Genomic DNA, 15720 nt, shown 5'->3' on the forward strand with positions numbered 1-15720 from the left:
TATTCTGGATTCTATCCATTTTTAAGAAACCACTTTTTGCCACTACTAAAACAAACGTTCACCGCTGCCAAAATGTTGAAGCATGGAAGCATATTGATGCCTGAATTGAACTTTCTCCTGAAAACAGCTGACTTACGATTTATCACTTTAATGAGTTACCTGGGGGACTGAATATTGAACCGCTGAAAAACTTCTGGATACAGGAGGGGAAAAATCACCATCTCTTTCAAAGCTGCGATGTGTTCGGAAAGACCACCCACGTTCTCAAATCCAATCTAAAGAGAAATTCAACACAACAGAGTTTGTATGTTAAAGAAAGCAGCAACCTAGATCAAGGTTTCATCAGAAATTATCTCAGCACAACGGAAACATTCTGGGCAACTTTTGAAGTTGCTTTAGAGAAAACCATCAACAAAGGTAGTTGTAGATGGCACACTGAGATCTTTCATAATCCCTGGAAACACTCGCTGACACGATGATTAGTTTAAGACTTACCGCACTATCTATTTGCATTGCATCTCCCTGACTTCCTCCAACTTTCTTTTGATCCCTCTGAACTCTCTTTAGGTCCTGTTTCTGAAGTTTCACTCGAAAAGTCCTGATTTGAATTAAGGAGAAGTTATAGGGCTTCTTTTTCTTTAAGATGCAACTCGAAGATTTTTGTTTTTCATAATAATGCCAAGCAAATGTAGAAAACATTAATTAATATATAGAAGACCTAACTAATTGACATAAACTCACACAGTTAAATTTAGATAAACTTAAACATGGCTAAATATTCATTTGAAGGAGATTCATCCCTCCCCTATTCTCTAATGACAGCAACCTTCTTGGAGATGTGCTCTCGCTGTCCTCACTGCTCTCACCACTCTCCTCCGTATCACATGTGCTAAGCAAGGGAGATGAGCAAGAGGGTGTAGAATCACTGATGTCATCTGCATGTCTCTGTCTGCAAGCAAGCATATAAACCAGAAAGTTAAAAAGAAAATAGAGCAGATACTAAGTAACACCAAAAATTAAGGGAATTCTATCTCAAAATTTACTCTGAGATCTATTTTCCAGTCCATTGTACTCCTTAGCAATCTGATTTCAAAGGCCATGACATGATTTTCCTCGTGACAACTGTCTGCTTTCAAGAATGCTCAACAAAATATCTGGCAATCAACAGCATTCTCTACGCACTAACTGCTTACAGAATCCAAAAAGCCTTTATCATTACTAAGGCAATTTATGATTTCATTTAGATCTTTTATTGTTTAAGGTTAACTTCATATAGAAACATTAGTTGATTCCAAACAGAAACTAGAGTCAGTATTTGAGTGATAACTTTTTTTTTTTTTAATCCAACAAAACTTCCATAAAGCCTCTCCCTCTAAATCGAATAAAATTATTTTTGGTTTTAAGAAAATAATTTGTATCCTTCAAGATTAAATAGTGTGACTAAGATTTTTAAGGGGGGATTCTGGCTTCAGTTCCAGAACCAAAGAATTTCAGTTACAGAAACTCAGACACTACCTCCATAATCATCTTATCAGCGACCCACAAATATTGGATTTAAAAAAGAAACCAACTTAAAAGTATCCACCTCCTGCCCTCCAAATATTTCTTTCCTCTCTATCCTCAGACTACCAAAGTACCGATCATAAACTTACTCTGTAATTACCACTAAACTGAAAACCCTTTGAAGCATTATGCAGTAAGGAGACTGACAGCTCTACGGATAAGTAAGAGCTATCACTAGCCATACACCAACCTGGCACGTCTTCTACATTTTTGTGACCCAGCATTTTCAAGTGACTCTTTCTGTCTGACAGAACAGGGCTGGCCCGAGTTAGTCCTCTCTCGATCTCTTTGTCTTACTGAAAGGAAAGAATTTAGAATAATGATACAGATACATTTAAGAGAGGAGGATATCAAAAGATAAAGAAAATGCCACGTGTTTCACTCATCCCTAATTCCAGAAGAATTTTTAACCGTTTTTGCTTTTCATCAGTGCATGGTACAAGTGGAAAACTACGCCCTTTTTAAAGGTGAACTGAAAATCACAAGAGCAAGACTATTAAGTGTGATTAATTACTGTTATATCAAGGATACATAGCACTAAGTAGGCCAAACAGCAAAGAAATATAATGGGCACAGGACACACGTGTCTGATAAAAACAGCGAAGTTCATGTGCAGAATGAAGGTACAGAACTGAAACAGAACTGTGTGCGCAAACACATGTATTTGCATTGAAAAAAATTATCTCACTTATGTGCAAGAAATAAGGTTTTAAGAGAAACTGTGCGTTCAACCTGCTTTCCATAGGAGCTTGGTAGCGGTCAACAGGTTTCCTCCGTCGAAGGTTGTAACGCCTTGGAACATCTTCACCGTCATTTTCTTTGTTCTCACTTCCTCTTGCTGTTTGTACTGTACCACAAAATGACACCGAATCGTTAAGTACTTTTGCAAATTATATGAAATCCAAAATGCATTACACAGATGCCTGTAAGTTTTATTATTATCATTATTTTAATGACACAGTGGATCCTGCAAAACCTTAAGATGAATTTATGCAAGTCACGTTTCAGAAATCACAAATCCTAGCAGATGAGCATGCATCTAGACATTGTCTGTCCTCTCTGAAACTGCTGATGGACTTGTCGTCAGCCTCAGTGTTTAACAACAGGCAAAATTCTGTCATATTGCTTAGCTAAGATGCAGATCTTCTGAAAACAGCTATTTCAGAAAGTCACTTCTTAGTTTGAGAAAGTGTTTAATGGAAAGGGTTTTAATAATCTGTAGTGCTAAGACTAAGCACAGTAATCTAAGTCCAAGTCTAGCTCTGCCACAAATTCTGTGAGCAATAATGGGCCAGACACAGGCTTGAAGCTCACCAATGAGAAAACAATGCCAAATGCACATAAGCTTAGGCCATTAGCTTCTGTCAAGTAACCTGAAGTTGTTTCATGAAAGATGGTAAAAAACACAAAAACCAGAGTGCAATTATCTACTGGGTTCTGGTGAATATCCTCTCACGTTAACAGCAGGACACCGAGGAAGGAACGTACATACTCCGTTCACCTACCTGTTTGCCAAAAGGACTTATCTTTTTTTCTTGGAAAGCACCGCCCTCTTTGGTTTTTATTTTTTAACCCCAAAGGTTGCATTGCTTTCTGAACGCAAGGTAGGTGCCATGGGGTATACAGACAGCACACGGAAAACTGAGCGATCAGTAAATGAGTTTGTGATCACTACCATCTCCAGTCCTTGGTGTTCCAACACTTCTATCACAAAAGCATGAATTTCTTTGCTTTATTGCTCCACTAACCCTTTCTCAAGAAACCCTGTGCTCAAGAAAAACCTGGAGGAAAAAAACAAACAAACAAACAAAAACTTTCAAAACTAAAGCTTCCCTCTCCCCACCATTTTCTTGTGGATAACTTAAGCTTAATATCCTTGGCAAAAAGATATTGCAGCAAAACCTTTCACATAAACTTAGTGTTTCGTGAAAAACAACAACAAAAAAAACCTTTAAATTGAATTGGAATTTAAATTCAAAACTTTGAATTCAATTGAATTTAAATTAAAAAAACTAAACTAATTAAATTAAAAAATTTAAATTCAATTGACTGTTCAGAGGAACAGTCAAGCTTGACATTATACATCCTAGAATTAAAATCTAGTTCGAGTTTTTCTCCCATCTCCAGACCTTGCTAAAGATGCTTATTAGGAGCTCTGTCAAAAAAAAGTGTAAGGCTTGTTATATCAAAGCTTTGAACCCTTCTTACTGCCCTTGACCTTCTTCACATTGCTGCTCCTACAAGGGTGAGTACTATCATTTTTAGTACGGGAGGGAAGCTGTGATATCCTTGATTGGGGGGTCGTTCTGTTTACAAAATGAAGTTCCAGCAAGAGTACATCAAATGAAATTTCACTCCAAAGTCAGAAAATAGACAAGATTTTTCTGCTTCCCGGCACTAACTTTACTAAGAGCTTAGTTAGTGTTTGCTCAAGGTAACAGCAAAGGCATGAAGAAGTTAGAGGAGGGCACTGGTAAGGGCACGTGGGAGAATGCTTTTCTCCCTCCTGTTCTCCGTGCTGATAGAAAGGGGCCTCACGAGATGCTTGCCCTAGCACAAGTTTGAATCCAGGCATCTGAAACAACTCTTGAAGACATTTTTTATTCCCCAGACCCAGCAGAGATGAAACAAGACCTAAAGCTTGATGAGACCAGCCTGGTCTGCCACAGTGATGTTTAATGTTTTTCCTCCGGGAGGCATAAGAAAGGAAAGAGTGGAATAACTCAGGAGACCTCTGTACACATAGTTATGCATTTCTTTGATGACTTCTCTGCAACAAGCACAGTGCCGTGTACTCGTGTTATTCTTTATCAGCTCTTCTTTTATCTTCACCTTGTCTCAAACAAGGGCACAGCCAGGAACAATGGACCAGGAACCCTGACCATCCTCTGGCTCCTACAAAAGCATCCCAAGTCAGTGAGACAGCAGACACTGAGAAGCACTACGTTACCTGCAGCAGGCTGCCAGCAGGGCAGAACTGGCTCGTATCAGTCACACAAGGCTGAAAAAACACACTCAAGAAGTGAAATTCAGCAGAAGCAAGTGGCTAAACCAGAGCAAGGAAACTGCAGGAAGGAATTTTGTAGTAGTTTGAAAGTTATTTTCCTCCTACTATGGGAAGTGATCAACAATTGCTTCTAAGAAGTTAGCTGTTGGGTGTCTCTAAGGAAGCAAGCAGATGCTCAAGTGCCAGCCAAACAGGTAAGTGTGTTTAGGCTAGGAGCTCTGGTGTCAAGTCCCTACGCAGATGACTCAGGAAGGCTCAGCAGAGAAAAGGGCCACTTCCCACTTTCCCCAAACAAAAAGGGAACTCTGGAGCACACGGGTGTCAAGTACAGGTCACAACAAAACGACCTTGTTCGGCCTGAGGAATCACAGCGGGGTTGTAAAGCTGCAGACAAACAGCCTCCAGAGGGACAGCCGCCGCTTACGGTCTGCCACAGGACTCCTTGGGACTGGAAACTTGGGAGAAGACGAAGCCATCAGACTCCGGTTTACCTGAGACTTTCTGCTGCATGCTCCTTAATCTAGATGGATGAAATACGCAGGTAAATGGCTTGCTGGTATCGGGAAAACTGCAAAAGCTGCTATTGCCGAGTCTTTGCGCACCAGAAAGTCAGGGAAGAGACATTAGGATGTGAACAAGCAGCTAGGAGCAGGATCGCCATCTCTGTCATCTAGGGCACTTCTACATGTCTCTGCTATATGAGTGCTCCAGCAAAGGCTGGCGGTCCTACAAACGAAACAGGAGTGACTCTGTGCCTTGAAGCATGGGAAAGTTCTGCAAAGAGGTGAAAAAACACAAAGAAAGAAACCAAACCAAACACACCTTACAACCTGTTTCATGAGAAGGATTCTGCTTTCGCTTCAGTGAAAACTTTACATTTAACTTCCTCATTCCTGCTCCCACAAGGAAAGCGGGCCAGCTGTTTGCCCTGCCTGACTTTGCACAGCCTTCCCTCACGTGCCACGGGCAGCTCAAGTCCTTGCAGGCTTTGACAACCGCTTCTCATGCACACTGCAACGGCAAAGTGGAGATACTGAAGCAGCCTCCAGCGCCTGCTTGCAAAGAGACGACACCCCAAGGGCTGCTTCCTGCTTAGTTCAGTAGACTTGAAATGAGAAGGGGGAAGAGAAAGAGCAAAACAAAACCCCAGCCTGAACCCAAAGAGCCGAGAACGCTGAGCTCGGCGGCACGGAGAGCTGAAAGCATCGCTCGGAGGCGGGGCTCGCCCTGAGAGCTGGGAGGTGCTTTGAGGTGGTTCTGCTCTGCCTTTGGGAAGAGCAGAGCTTGAGCTCTAGCTAGCTGTGTGTACAGCAGCCAATTCCTTCAGGTGATGCTGAGCGGGGATGGGAGCAGCAAGACGGAGCTGGAAAGGTGTGGATGAAATACCAGACACACGAATCGTCCCTAAGAGCAAATTCGGGCTTTCCCTAACACCATCAACCCCTTAAGGGAAGTCGTAACCACATTACACCCCCTAACTAACGGTTTTTTTACTTCAGCACTAATTAACCCTGATTTTTAGCCTTGCTCTCCGAGCCCCCTCAGCACCCCCCGCGTGCACCTGCCCGCGGGGCCGCCTGAGGGGGTGGGGGGCTGGTGAACGAACCCCCCCCCAAAGCTCCCCGCCCGGGCTCGCTCGGAGGGAACCCCGCGGGAACTCACGGCCGGGGCTGCTCTCTGCCTGCTCGTCCTCCTGCCGCCGGGCTGCAGCGAGAGGAACTCGGAGCTCGAGTCCATGGCAGCCAGGGACCGCCGGCGGCTGCCGGCGCTGCGCCTCAGCACCACCATGGCGGCGCCGCAGGGCCTCCCGGAGGCGCGGCGCCCACTGAGGCGGCCCCGCGGCCCGCTGCGGATCCCTCCGCCTCACACGGAGCCCTCCATCCCCCTCCTCCCCCCTTTCTTCCCTCCTCGGCGCGGCTCCCTCTTCCGGCCCTCACTGAGGGCCGGCCCTCGCCCGCTCTTTTAATTTTTTTTTTTTTTTTGGAAGTATTTTTTAAATCTTTGCCGGCGGAGGGTTACAGGCGGGAGGCGCAGCACCGTTTGAGCCTTTTGGCGGGCGGGAAGCGGCGCGTGCCGCCCCCTCAGGCGGGCACCGCCTCCTCACGGGCTCCGCGCCCGCCCTCAGGCGGCTCCCTCAGGAGCCCGGCCCCGTTCCCCAGCACGGGAAATCTGCCCCCGGAGCATGGCGGAGCTGGATGAGGACCGGTACCGGCCGGCGGTGCCTCCCCGAGCCGCCTGCGCCTACACCGGCTGCTACTGGTAAGGGAGGCGCCTGAAAATGGCGGCCGGCGCCTGACTGGAGGCTGGCGGCACGCTGAGGGGGGGAGTTGAAAACGGAGCTAAAAACCCCGCAGGGAAACCTTCCCGGCCCGGTTTGGGTTGCTGGAAGTGAAGGTGAAAAGGGGATTGAAAAGAAAACGGTGCCGTCGACGGTTGTGTTTTGCAGTGAGGAAAACGTGTGGAAGCTGTGCGACTACATCAGGAGTCGGGGGGAGCGCCCTGTGGAGGAGTTCTACGCGGTTTTCATCTCCAACGAGAGGAGGATGGTGAGTGGGTGAGTTGTGCGCTCCGTGGGGGTGGTAAACCAGAGGCGGGGGGAGGTGGGAGGCGCTTTAACTACCCCAGGCCTTTTAAGTACAGCCTGGGGTAGGTGAGTCTTGGCCCCAGGCCCCCCTGCAGCAGCTGAGAGGCACGCAGGCAGCAGCACCTGGGAGCATGAAGAATTTCATTTGTTTCTGGCCTCCAGACCCCACGCAGTATTTGCTCAAGACATCAAGGCAACACCAGAACCTGAGAAACAGTAAAAGGAAACAGCTCGAACTGCTGCACCAGAAGAGAGCCCTGCTCTCTCCTCTAGAAGCCCCAAGGATAAGGATACCCTCAGGGGAACAAAAGGTTCATGGCATTCTTTCCAAGCTTAAAAGAAGTTGCCCTAAAACAACAGATCAATCTTAATTAAAGGTTAAAGGTTGGGCTAGATGATCTTAAAGGTCTCTTCCAACCTGAATGTTTCTATGAATGTCCTTACCTGACACGCTTGGATTGTGGGAAGAAGGAATCACGGTGCCCCTAAGGGCTGTGGGATGATTTTTCCCTGTCATCCATCAGGTTAGGGGGAATATTACATTATATGGTCCAGAATAGCGTCCAGTTTAATGTTTCTGAAAGATAAAAACTGGAGCAAGCTTTCTGACAGCAGCACTGATACAAGCTGATGAAATGCAGAGTTTAGCAAAGAACTTACCCAACGTGAAACTAATCTCTGTAAGTCAGGAGTGGTTTATGCCAAATTGCTTAACTTTCAGGTCCCGCTCTGGAAACAGAAGTCAGGGCATGGAGATGAGCCTGTTGTCTGGGTAAGGCCCTCTGTTCTTTCTTTGTCAGTATTTAAGTGCGTGCCTCTGCAGCTGAGGTCTGCAGGATCAGATGTGGGTAGTGTTAGATACCTCTGCTGGAATGAATTTAGGTTTATGTCCCCCCTGAGCATCAGGAAGCACTCTGTATGTGCCAGAGGTCCCTTCCGACCTCAGCCGTCCTGTAGTTCTGTATTAGTATTTATTATTCTTCTACAGCAGCCTAAATGCAACCCTTTTATTGTTCACAGGGAAATAGCAGTGAGATGGCCCATAAAACCACCAGGTGACAAAGCTTAGTTAGCATCGGTAAGAGTGCACAACAGTTCTGTGAAAATTACTGTCTGGTTTTGTTGGGGCCCGCCAGCTTTGTAGGATGTTAAATAGATGTCTTGTAACAAGCTGACGGGTGAAAATATCCATATAGGTCTGACATGGGATGGAAAAACGTGAGCAATACATGTCTTCAGGTGCCAGCTTGTATGTAAGCTCTTCCAGAGTTTTTGGCGTGTCATTTAATTTAATGTAGTTCAGTAGTTGCCACTACAGAATTCCTTTTAAAGATGTGTAGTTATGGTTATACTGTATGGGAGGGAAAAAATAAATTTTGCATGGCAATTTGTTTCAGAAATTCTGTTTTAAAAAAAAAAAATCTATGAATTTCTGAAATTCTGTCCTTACAGAATCATTTTCTGGAAAATTATCAGTGTGTTTATATTGTACAAAAGGCTTGGTTTAAAAAGAGGTCCAAGTGTTATCGGGATGATCTGAGAAGGAATAGGAGTTAACAACAACTATCTTCAATTTACTTTTTGGAAAACTGCAATGAATGTAAGTAACTAACACTGAAAATAATAACTGGAGTTTCTCCAACCCCCTGCCATACCCGTGTTTCCTACATGTTAAGGAATCAAAGATGTGGTATGAGGACTAGCGTACTCTTCAGGTTAGCTGCCCAGGCTGATATCAAAGAAGGCTACAAGTAATGGGGAGAATAGCAAGGCTTACCAAAAGGCACGAGGGCTGAGGCAGGCATTAGGAAACGTCTCTCCTGGTGCTGGAACATCACAGGCGTGATACCCGAGCATCAGAAAGCAGTCTCTAAAGAAGAGAAGCTGTAGCCTCAGCTTCCAGGAGGCTTTTTTTCTACTCCCTGTGCCGGTTTCTGGTTAACAACTGTTTAACTCCTGACAATTACCGTTCTTCCCAGGACTACCACGTTATCCTACTTCGTGTCTCCAGTGGGGAGCAGAACTTCATTTATGATCTTGACACAGAGCTGCCATTCCCCTGTCCTTTTGACGGGTACAGCACGGAGGCCTTCAGGCTGGATGACAGCCTTCATCCTGAATTTCACAGGTGAGGACAAAAAAAATAAAGATGAAGAGCATGAATTTTATTTCATGAAGTCCAAGTTGAAGTTGTCTCTGTGGATATATACTGATAGAAGTCTTCTGTTATACTCCAAGAAACTCAATGCACTGCATTATTTTTCTAAAGCTCTTTAATTGCTGTTGTTTAATCATCAAAAGCCTTTCCTTGCTGATGTTTATTCTTAACAGCCCAGCAGCTTAGCCCAGTGTTTCTGAGTGGAGTATTTAACTAAGCTAAGGCTCCCTGGGAGGAAGAAAGGGCTCTTCTCCAGAGTGGCTAATGCAGCGTTATGTACATATATCTCTTGATACAATTGTGCATTGTTGTTCAGGAAAATCCGGATGATACGAGCAGATCTGTACCTGGAGACGTTTGCTTCGGACAGATCTCACATGAAAGATGCAGATGGGAAATGGCAGAAACCTCCTCCCTCGTACCCCTGCATTGAAACAGCAGGTGAGCTGGCAGGACTCCTTTTTCCTTTTAACAGAGTTGAATGATTCAGTCAGAGGTGGGTGCAATAAATAAATGTGCTTTTGGACATGTGCTTTGGAAGCGTATCCAGCCAGCACAGTGTGTGGGGACAAAATGGGGCTCTGCAGTGCTTGCCTTTTCCGAACATGTAAAGTGTAGCGTGCTTCCTGGCAGCTGCCACTGCTGTTATCAAACACGAACTGCTGGTCTTCAGAAACTGAGCAGAGAGTAAGAGGTATGAAATGTTGCAGTGGGGAGCTGAAACAGAGGCCAAGCAACCTGCCTAGGGTTGGAAAGGGAATTTTTAACACGGTGATTACCCCACTTTTTTTTATCACACGGCGTTTCAGCTTACTCGAACCAGGTGTTTGCCAAGCTGGCTAATGTTTGCCATGTGCTTATTCTCTCCTTTTCTTCCCAGATGGAGAGAAGTGTGGTGAAGTTTTGTTTTGGTGGAGTTTGTTGATGCTGTGCACGTTTGGTTTTGCTGCTTTTTTAATAATACAATGCTACCATATATTTCTGTTAGAGAAGGTGGGGTCAAAGGAACATGTCTTGTGTCTAGAGCCAAGTTTATTGTGGTTTTAAGCTACAGGCAAGTTAATTCACAGTTTTTGTGTTGCTTTCTAAGAAAGTTTGGCGTTTCACTTGGGTATAAATGAGTTATGAGTGGGGGCGGGAGCACAGGTACAGCCTTGTGAAGCATTTTTAGAAATTCCAGGCTATGAAACACCTGTCTCAGCCAGCCCCCAGGTCATCCTTGGGATGTTGGTAGGTAGCTAAAGATGCAGAGACTTTGATTGCTCCCATACTTCATTCCTTAGCCTGTACCTTGCCAGGCTGGGAGGAGCATCCCCAAGTCATCCAGTCCAGACCCTGCTCAAAGCCGGTGCAATTAGACTGAGGGGCTTTAAGACTCTGTCTGGTCTAGCCTGGAACAACTCCAGGGACGGCCATTGCACCACCTCTCTGGGCACAGTGTTCCAATATTTGATCCCAGGCATGAATTCAATACAATTCCAGTATGCAACCAGAGTTTCCTGTGTTCCCACTCGAGTGCTTTGCTTCTTGTCCTGTTGCCAGCCACCTGGAAGGCTCTGAGTGCACCTGTGGTGATGTGCTCTTGTCTGGGCAGTCACCTGGGTGTTGCAGGGGACGGTGACTGCTTACCCTGCGCCCACCCAAGGTGGAGGATCGCTGACTGGGTAGCTCTGGGATTGGGGTCAGAACAGGAGGAGACTCTGTCAGGTCTAGGACATCTCGTTCACACTGCCTTTCGCTCAGTGCAAGTTTCTCAGGCTTTGATTTTGTTTTTCCTTTCCTCACCTGAGGCACCTCGTAATGGTGTGTGCTTCAATGTATGCACAGTCTTATCAGGCATAAAGCACCTGATTTCAAACTTGATAGGAAGCCAGGTGGCTGACCTTTGGTTAGTGTAAAACAGCCTGGGACATTGATGTTCATCCACGCCAAATGCCTTTATGGATAATTGCTTCCTCCCCACTTAGAGTACTCTCTTTTCCATGCTAATTTGTGTTTGTGGAAGATTAAATTGCTCGCTGCTGGTGTTAGAGGTGACTGTAATTTAACAGCTGGCGGAATTGATCACGTATATGGCTTTAGTGCCAATTTATTTGTGAGATCAGAGCATTACATTACTCCTTGAGGTTATATTGCTGTCATTTAGAGAAGCCAGAGTTATAAGCTCTTGAGAAGATGACTACAAAAGCTTATCAGTTACAAGGACTCATATTACATCTATTTGGTCTGTCTTTGATGCTAAACAAATGCTTGAAGACTGAAAAATAGCATAAATACATATATTTTTTTTTAATGTATATGAGCATTGTACTGTTAAAAAGAAATGAGCTTGTGAACTTAGGGTATTTAAAGAAAATCAGCGCTCTGGTGCTGCTGCGTCTTAAAGGATGTTAGTTACACTCAACACACCCTGCTTCACTTATCCAGTGGGGGTTTAAAGCTTTTAGTAAACTTAAAAAGATTGGAGGTTTTGTTCTTGATACTGAAATATTGCCTCTTCAGGGCAGAGCAGCTGCTGAGCCCAAATAGAGCACTTTGGGCAAGGAAATTCTGTAGCATTTAAGTCAAATGTAGGCCAAATAGGGTAATGTAAATACCCACTGTGGTGCTGGGACAAGGCACTGGGACCAGTGATGCCTTTTTATGAAGTTTACCAGGAAGTGTTAAAGGACTGTGAAATTCCTGTTGGAATTCAACCAATAAACTATCAGGAACCAGTGAAGCATTTTTTTTTCCTAATACTAACTCAAAAGGAATAATTCTTGTGTTGGAGTAAGTCTTGTGTTGGCAGTGCTCTGGCCTCTGTTCCTCTGCTGCAGGTGCTCATCCTGCTTTTTTAAATAAAACTAAACAAGATCTGTTTTGAGGTGTGGATTCACCATTCTGGAGCTGGCTAGCCCAGCCTGGGGTTTTCTTTTAAGTCTTCCTCCTACAAATGAATGAGGTTTGATTCTGCATGGTTTAAGTCCCGATGAGATCAGCCCTCCTTGCTGCAAGCCTGTGTAAAATCCAGCTTGCACCCTGCAGTTACTCAGGTCTTACTGCTTCGATACAACTGGTAGCACCAGCTCCTAACGCTGAAAAGCCTCACTTTGATTTTCAGTTCTCCCCAGGTGTTTGGCAGCACACAGGCAGAATGGATGTGTAAAGGCTTTTTGTTCTTTTTATTACTACTGAAATCCCTAGAAGCCATGAATTCTGGGGGTTTATTTCTGAAGAATGCAGGTAGGGCAGCTGAGGAACTGTGTGGGTGCCGTGTGTGATGCGTTTCTGTAACGGGCAGCTGCTAGACAGGGCAGGCAGGTGGCTGCAGTTCCCTTCTGTACCTTCTCCACAAGGTAATGGCAGGATCCTAGCAGAAGGAAAGAAGGACTGATACAGATCTAAGCAGCTCATGCGTGCTATAACCTGATTCCCATTTGAAAATAAAACTGTTGTGAGAAACACCTCAAATAATTTTCTTCAGACAGGATCTTCTGTGAAGTTATTTTATTTGCGAGTGCAATGGCATGCGGCCTGTCAATCAGGAGCGCATTTCAGTAAACAAACCATAACCTTTTATTCGCTATTACCCGATGCCTGATCACCTCCCCTGTTTCCTCACTGAATCCTCTCTGGATTTATTCTTCGTTCCCCCTCAGCCACTAGATGCCCTAACTATTTGACTTCTCTTTTTCTATGAATTTTAATTTATTTTCCAATCCTTTCAAGCCCTGTTTTCCCAGAAATTCAAATAGCTTGTTAGTGCCTTCCTTCACAGCTGTTTTCTCCTGTCCTAACAATAGAAGATCATCCATATATTGTTACAGCAACACCCCCTTTGGAGGTTGGAATTACTCCAAAAACTCCTGTTGGCAGATGCCACAGGTATCGTGGCTGTTAGGCTGTGCACTATCGGATGGTGTTTTTGTTTTGTCCCTGCTCAGGGCAAAAGTGTCAGACTTGATCAAAAAAGAAATGAAAACGTGCACGGATCTCGGAATGCACCAGGTAGGTCTCACGGACTGTAAACAAAGTGAGTTTGGGCAAAGAGGAAGCCTTAGCTCTGTGCGTGCCCAAATGCAGACTAGTGTAACACCTACAGCATCAGAGGAGGACTGTGAGCGTGTTGTAAATCTTAAAAATAAACAGGAGATTTTTCATTATTATTTTTTGCCACTTTTTATCTGCTTCAGAAAAAGGCTTTTGTGGTGGTCTGTTTTTGCGGAGCTGTTGGCTAAAGCTGTAAGGTCTCACATAAGTGCACAGCCTTTAGATGTGACACGTGAATAACAAGGATGACAAAGGGGGACTTCTGTCTCCTGAACCAAAGGAGATGGGAGAGCACTACAGGCAGTTACATGGCTCTCATACTGCTTTAGTGCCACCTACTGACTGGTCTTTAGACCATCTGCTCTTCGCGGGACGGTGAAGCTTGTTTCTTCTTCTTGCTTGCCTGTTACAACAGGTTTTGCTCTCATTAAACTCCTGATGCACTGTGTTATGCCCTGCCACCACCCTCCTGACTGTCAGAGACTGTTTCCCTTCCTACAGACAGTGTGACAGCAGTTCCCAAGTTGCTAACAGCAGCTGCTTTGGTTGTGACTCTGCTGGAACAATCCCCCTTGGGCTTCTTCACCATTCGCAGAACATTTTAATTAAATTATTCTTCTGCTATGCTCAGTGCACATAAAGCAGGGACTTGTTTATCTTTCAGATCTTAAACTACATGAGTAATCACATTAATTGTAAAATAAAAGCATCTGAGAGGAAAAGACAAGCTGGGGATTGGAAAACAAGCTTACCAGGCTACCTGCATGCTGGAACTGTTATCCTCTGCTGGTTGTTCTGGAGTTCCAACAGAAAATTGCTGGGCTTGTGCTATTTTAAATCCCCACGTAGTCAAGTAGAAAGTGGCCTAGTGCTGGCACTTGTGGCAGCAGTGGGACTGTGGTTGAGAGAGTTTTTGATGTTCAGTACCCAAAGGGGCTGACAAGGAAAAGGTCAAGTTAGGGGCCAGACCTTGCAGGTGCTGAGAGCTGGGGCTCAGAAAATCCCAAAGCTGTGCTGCGGTGTAGATATGGTGCAAACAAGAGGGCTGCAGGGGCTGCGTGTTGGCTGGGACTGCTGGGTATGGGATTCCCAAACGTTGTCTTCCCTTCCTCGCTTACACTATCTGTAATGGTGAGCCTAATTACACAGGCTTTTTGCAGCTGGAGCAAATTCCATTTCTATGGAATTTGGTTCTGGTGGCTCTGTATGGTCTGCAGAGCTGTTGGACTGCTGCTCAGCAAGTGTGCTGTGAGCTGGTCTGAGTTATACTTTCAAACGGTTTTTCTTGGGATTTTCATGGTAGCTGTATGTGCTACAGAAGCTGAATCGGGAACTCTGACATTTCACTTCTCTGCTCTTGTTTTAGATTCCAAGATGAACTTGGATGATTTCATCGGTATGAATCCCAGAGTGGGCTGGGGCTCAGTGCTGCCCTTATCGGACTTTGTGCGCCAGTTTGGCAGACAGACTCATCTCAGCTGCTCCGTGAAAGCACAGTGAAGTAAAGAAGCTCTTTCTGCTGCAGGTTGCAGGTGGTTTGATTTGTTTTGCTGCTCTTACATTGTATTTATGAATGGTTTACATTTCTTTATATGGAATAAGCGTTTGGGCAAATACAGTACCCAGGGTACACTGAACTGAATAAAGTCTTTTATTTTTATTACAAAAGAGTCAACTTCTTTTTTTTTTAATAAATCAGATCAGAGGTTGACATCCCACCATAAACGTGTTGCTCTGTTGTAAACAGAGGCCACCCTTGCAGCTCCCCCCACTACCAAAACCTCGCCACATAAACCCAGCACCTGGGCGTCACTCAACAGAGCCATTGAGCTGTAGAACATCAGGTTGTCATCCCTCCAGACATGAGTTTGCTCCTTGATTAAACTACTGAGCTGGTTCCTGGTGGCTGAAATCCATGGCACGCTCCCTTTAGTGAGGCTCAGATAGGAGAATTTGCCACGTTTGGTCTAATTTCAGGATCAAGGCTGTTAAGGAGAACAGAGACAACCATTATTCAGAATGTAGAAGTTAAAAATCAGCATGAAGAAACGTTCCTTTTTCTCTTTACTCACTCTTTAGCTTGTCCTTTCCCACAGAGAAGTCCTGACTTTCTGTAGTCCATTCCTATTACAGTATTTATGTGCTGAGAGTCCCCGTGTGGTGGCTTTTTGGACTCGGTCACCCTTGAATTAGGCATTGAACAAACAGAAAAAAGTTCCTCACAGTCCCACTCTCTCCTGGCTTCTCTGTGCTGGTGGTCACTGGAAATTCTCCAGTAACCCAACACTACAACGTTTGCTACTGAAAATGTTAGGGCAAGGCCTTGACGGCCTGACATCCACGCTGGGGTCACCCTGTCCCATGGGTCGGTCCTCT

General features: G+C 45.0%; 2 protein-coding genes across 6 annotated transcripts in view; one reads left to right on the forward strand and one right to left on the reverse strand.

The window, feature by feature from the left end:
- Positions 1-6367, reverse strand: part of LOC113841744 (ATPase family AAA domain-containing protein 2-like) — a 21451-nt gene extending 15084 nt beyond the window's left edge. The window contains exons 1-6 of the mRNA XM_072032225.1: positions 6233-6367; positions 2296-2410; positions 1754-1859; positions 827-949; positions 496-598; positions 160-275 (exon numbers count right to left, since the gene is read on the reverse strand). Coding sequence (XP_071888326.1) covers positions 160-275; positions 496-598; positions 827-949; positions 1754-1859; positions 2296-2410; positions 6233-6358 — 689 coding nt within the window. The 5' untranslated portion in view covers positions 6359-6367. The remainder of the gene's footprint in view (positions 1-159; positions 276-495; positions 599-826; positions 950-1753; positions 1860-2295; positions 2411-6232) is intronic.
- The window catches only part of LOC139998563 (protein N-terminal glutamine amidohydrolase-like), a 16424-nt gene extending 1412 nt beyond the window's left edge, over positions 1-15012 (forward strand). Inside the window, exons 1-6 of one of the 5 annotated variants that reach the window (XM_072032256.1) lie at positions 6695-6829; positions 7017-7116; positions 7876-7926; positions 9134-9282; positions 9629-9753; positions 14711-15012. In XM_072032256.1, the coding sequence (XP_071888357.1) occupies positions 6753-6829; positions 7017-7116; positions 7876-7926; positions 9134-9282; positions 9629-9753; positions 14711-14844 (636 nt within the window). In that variant the 5' untranslated portion in view covers positions 6695-6752 and the 3' untranslated portion in view covers positions 14845-15012. Of the gene's footprint in view, positions 1-6694; positions 6830-7016; positions 7117-7875; positions 8755-9133; positions 9283-9628; positions 9754-14710 lie in introns of those variants that run through there. The other 4 variants (XM_072032259.1, XM_072032257.1, XR_011806250.1 and 1 more) reach the window with 4 other exon arrangements.
- Positions 15013-15720: the final 708 nt, after the last annotated feature.

The sequence above is a fragment of the Anas platyrhynchos genome, chromosome 37 (genome assembly GCF_047663525.1).
Source record: "Anas platyrhynchos isolate ZD024472 breed Pekin duck chromosome 37, IASCAAS_PekinDuck_T2T, whole genome shotgun sequence".
NCBI lineage: Eukaryota > Metazoa > Chordata > Aves > Anseriformes > Anatidae > Anas > Anas platyrhynchos.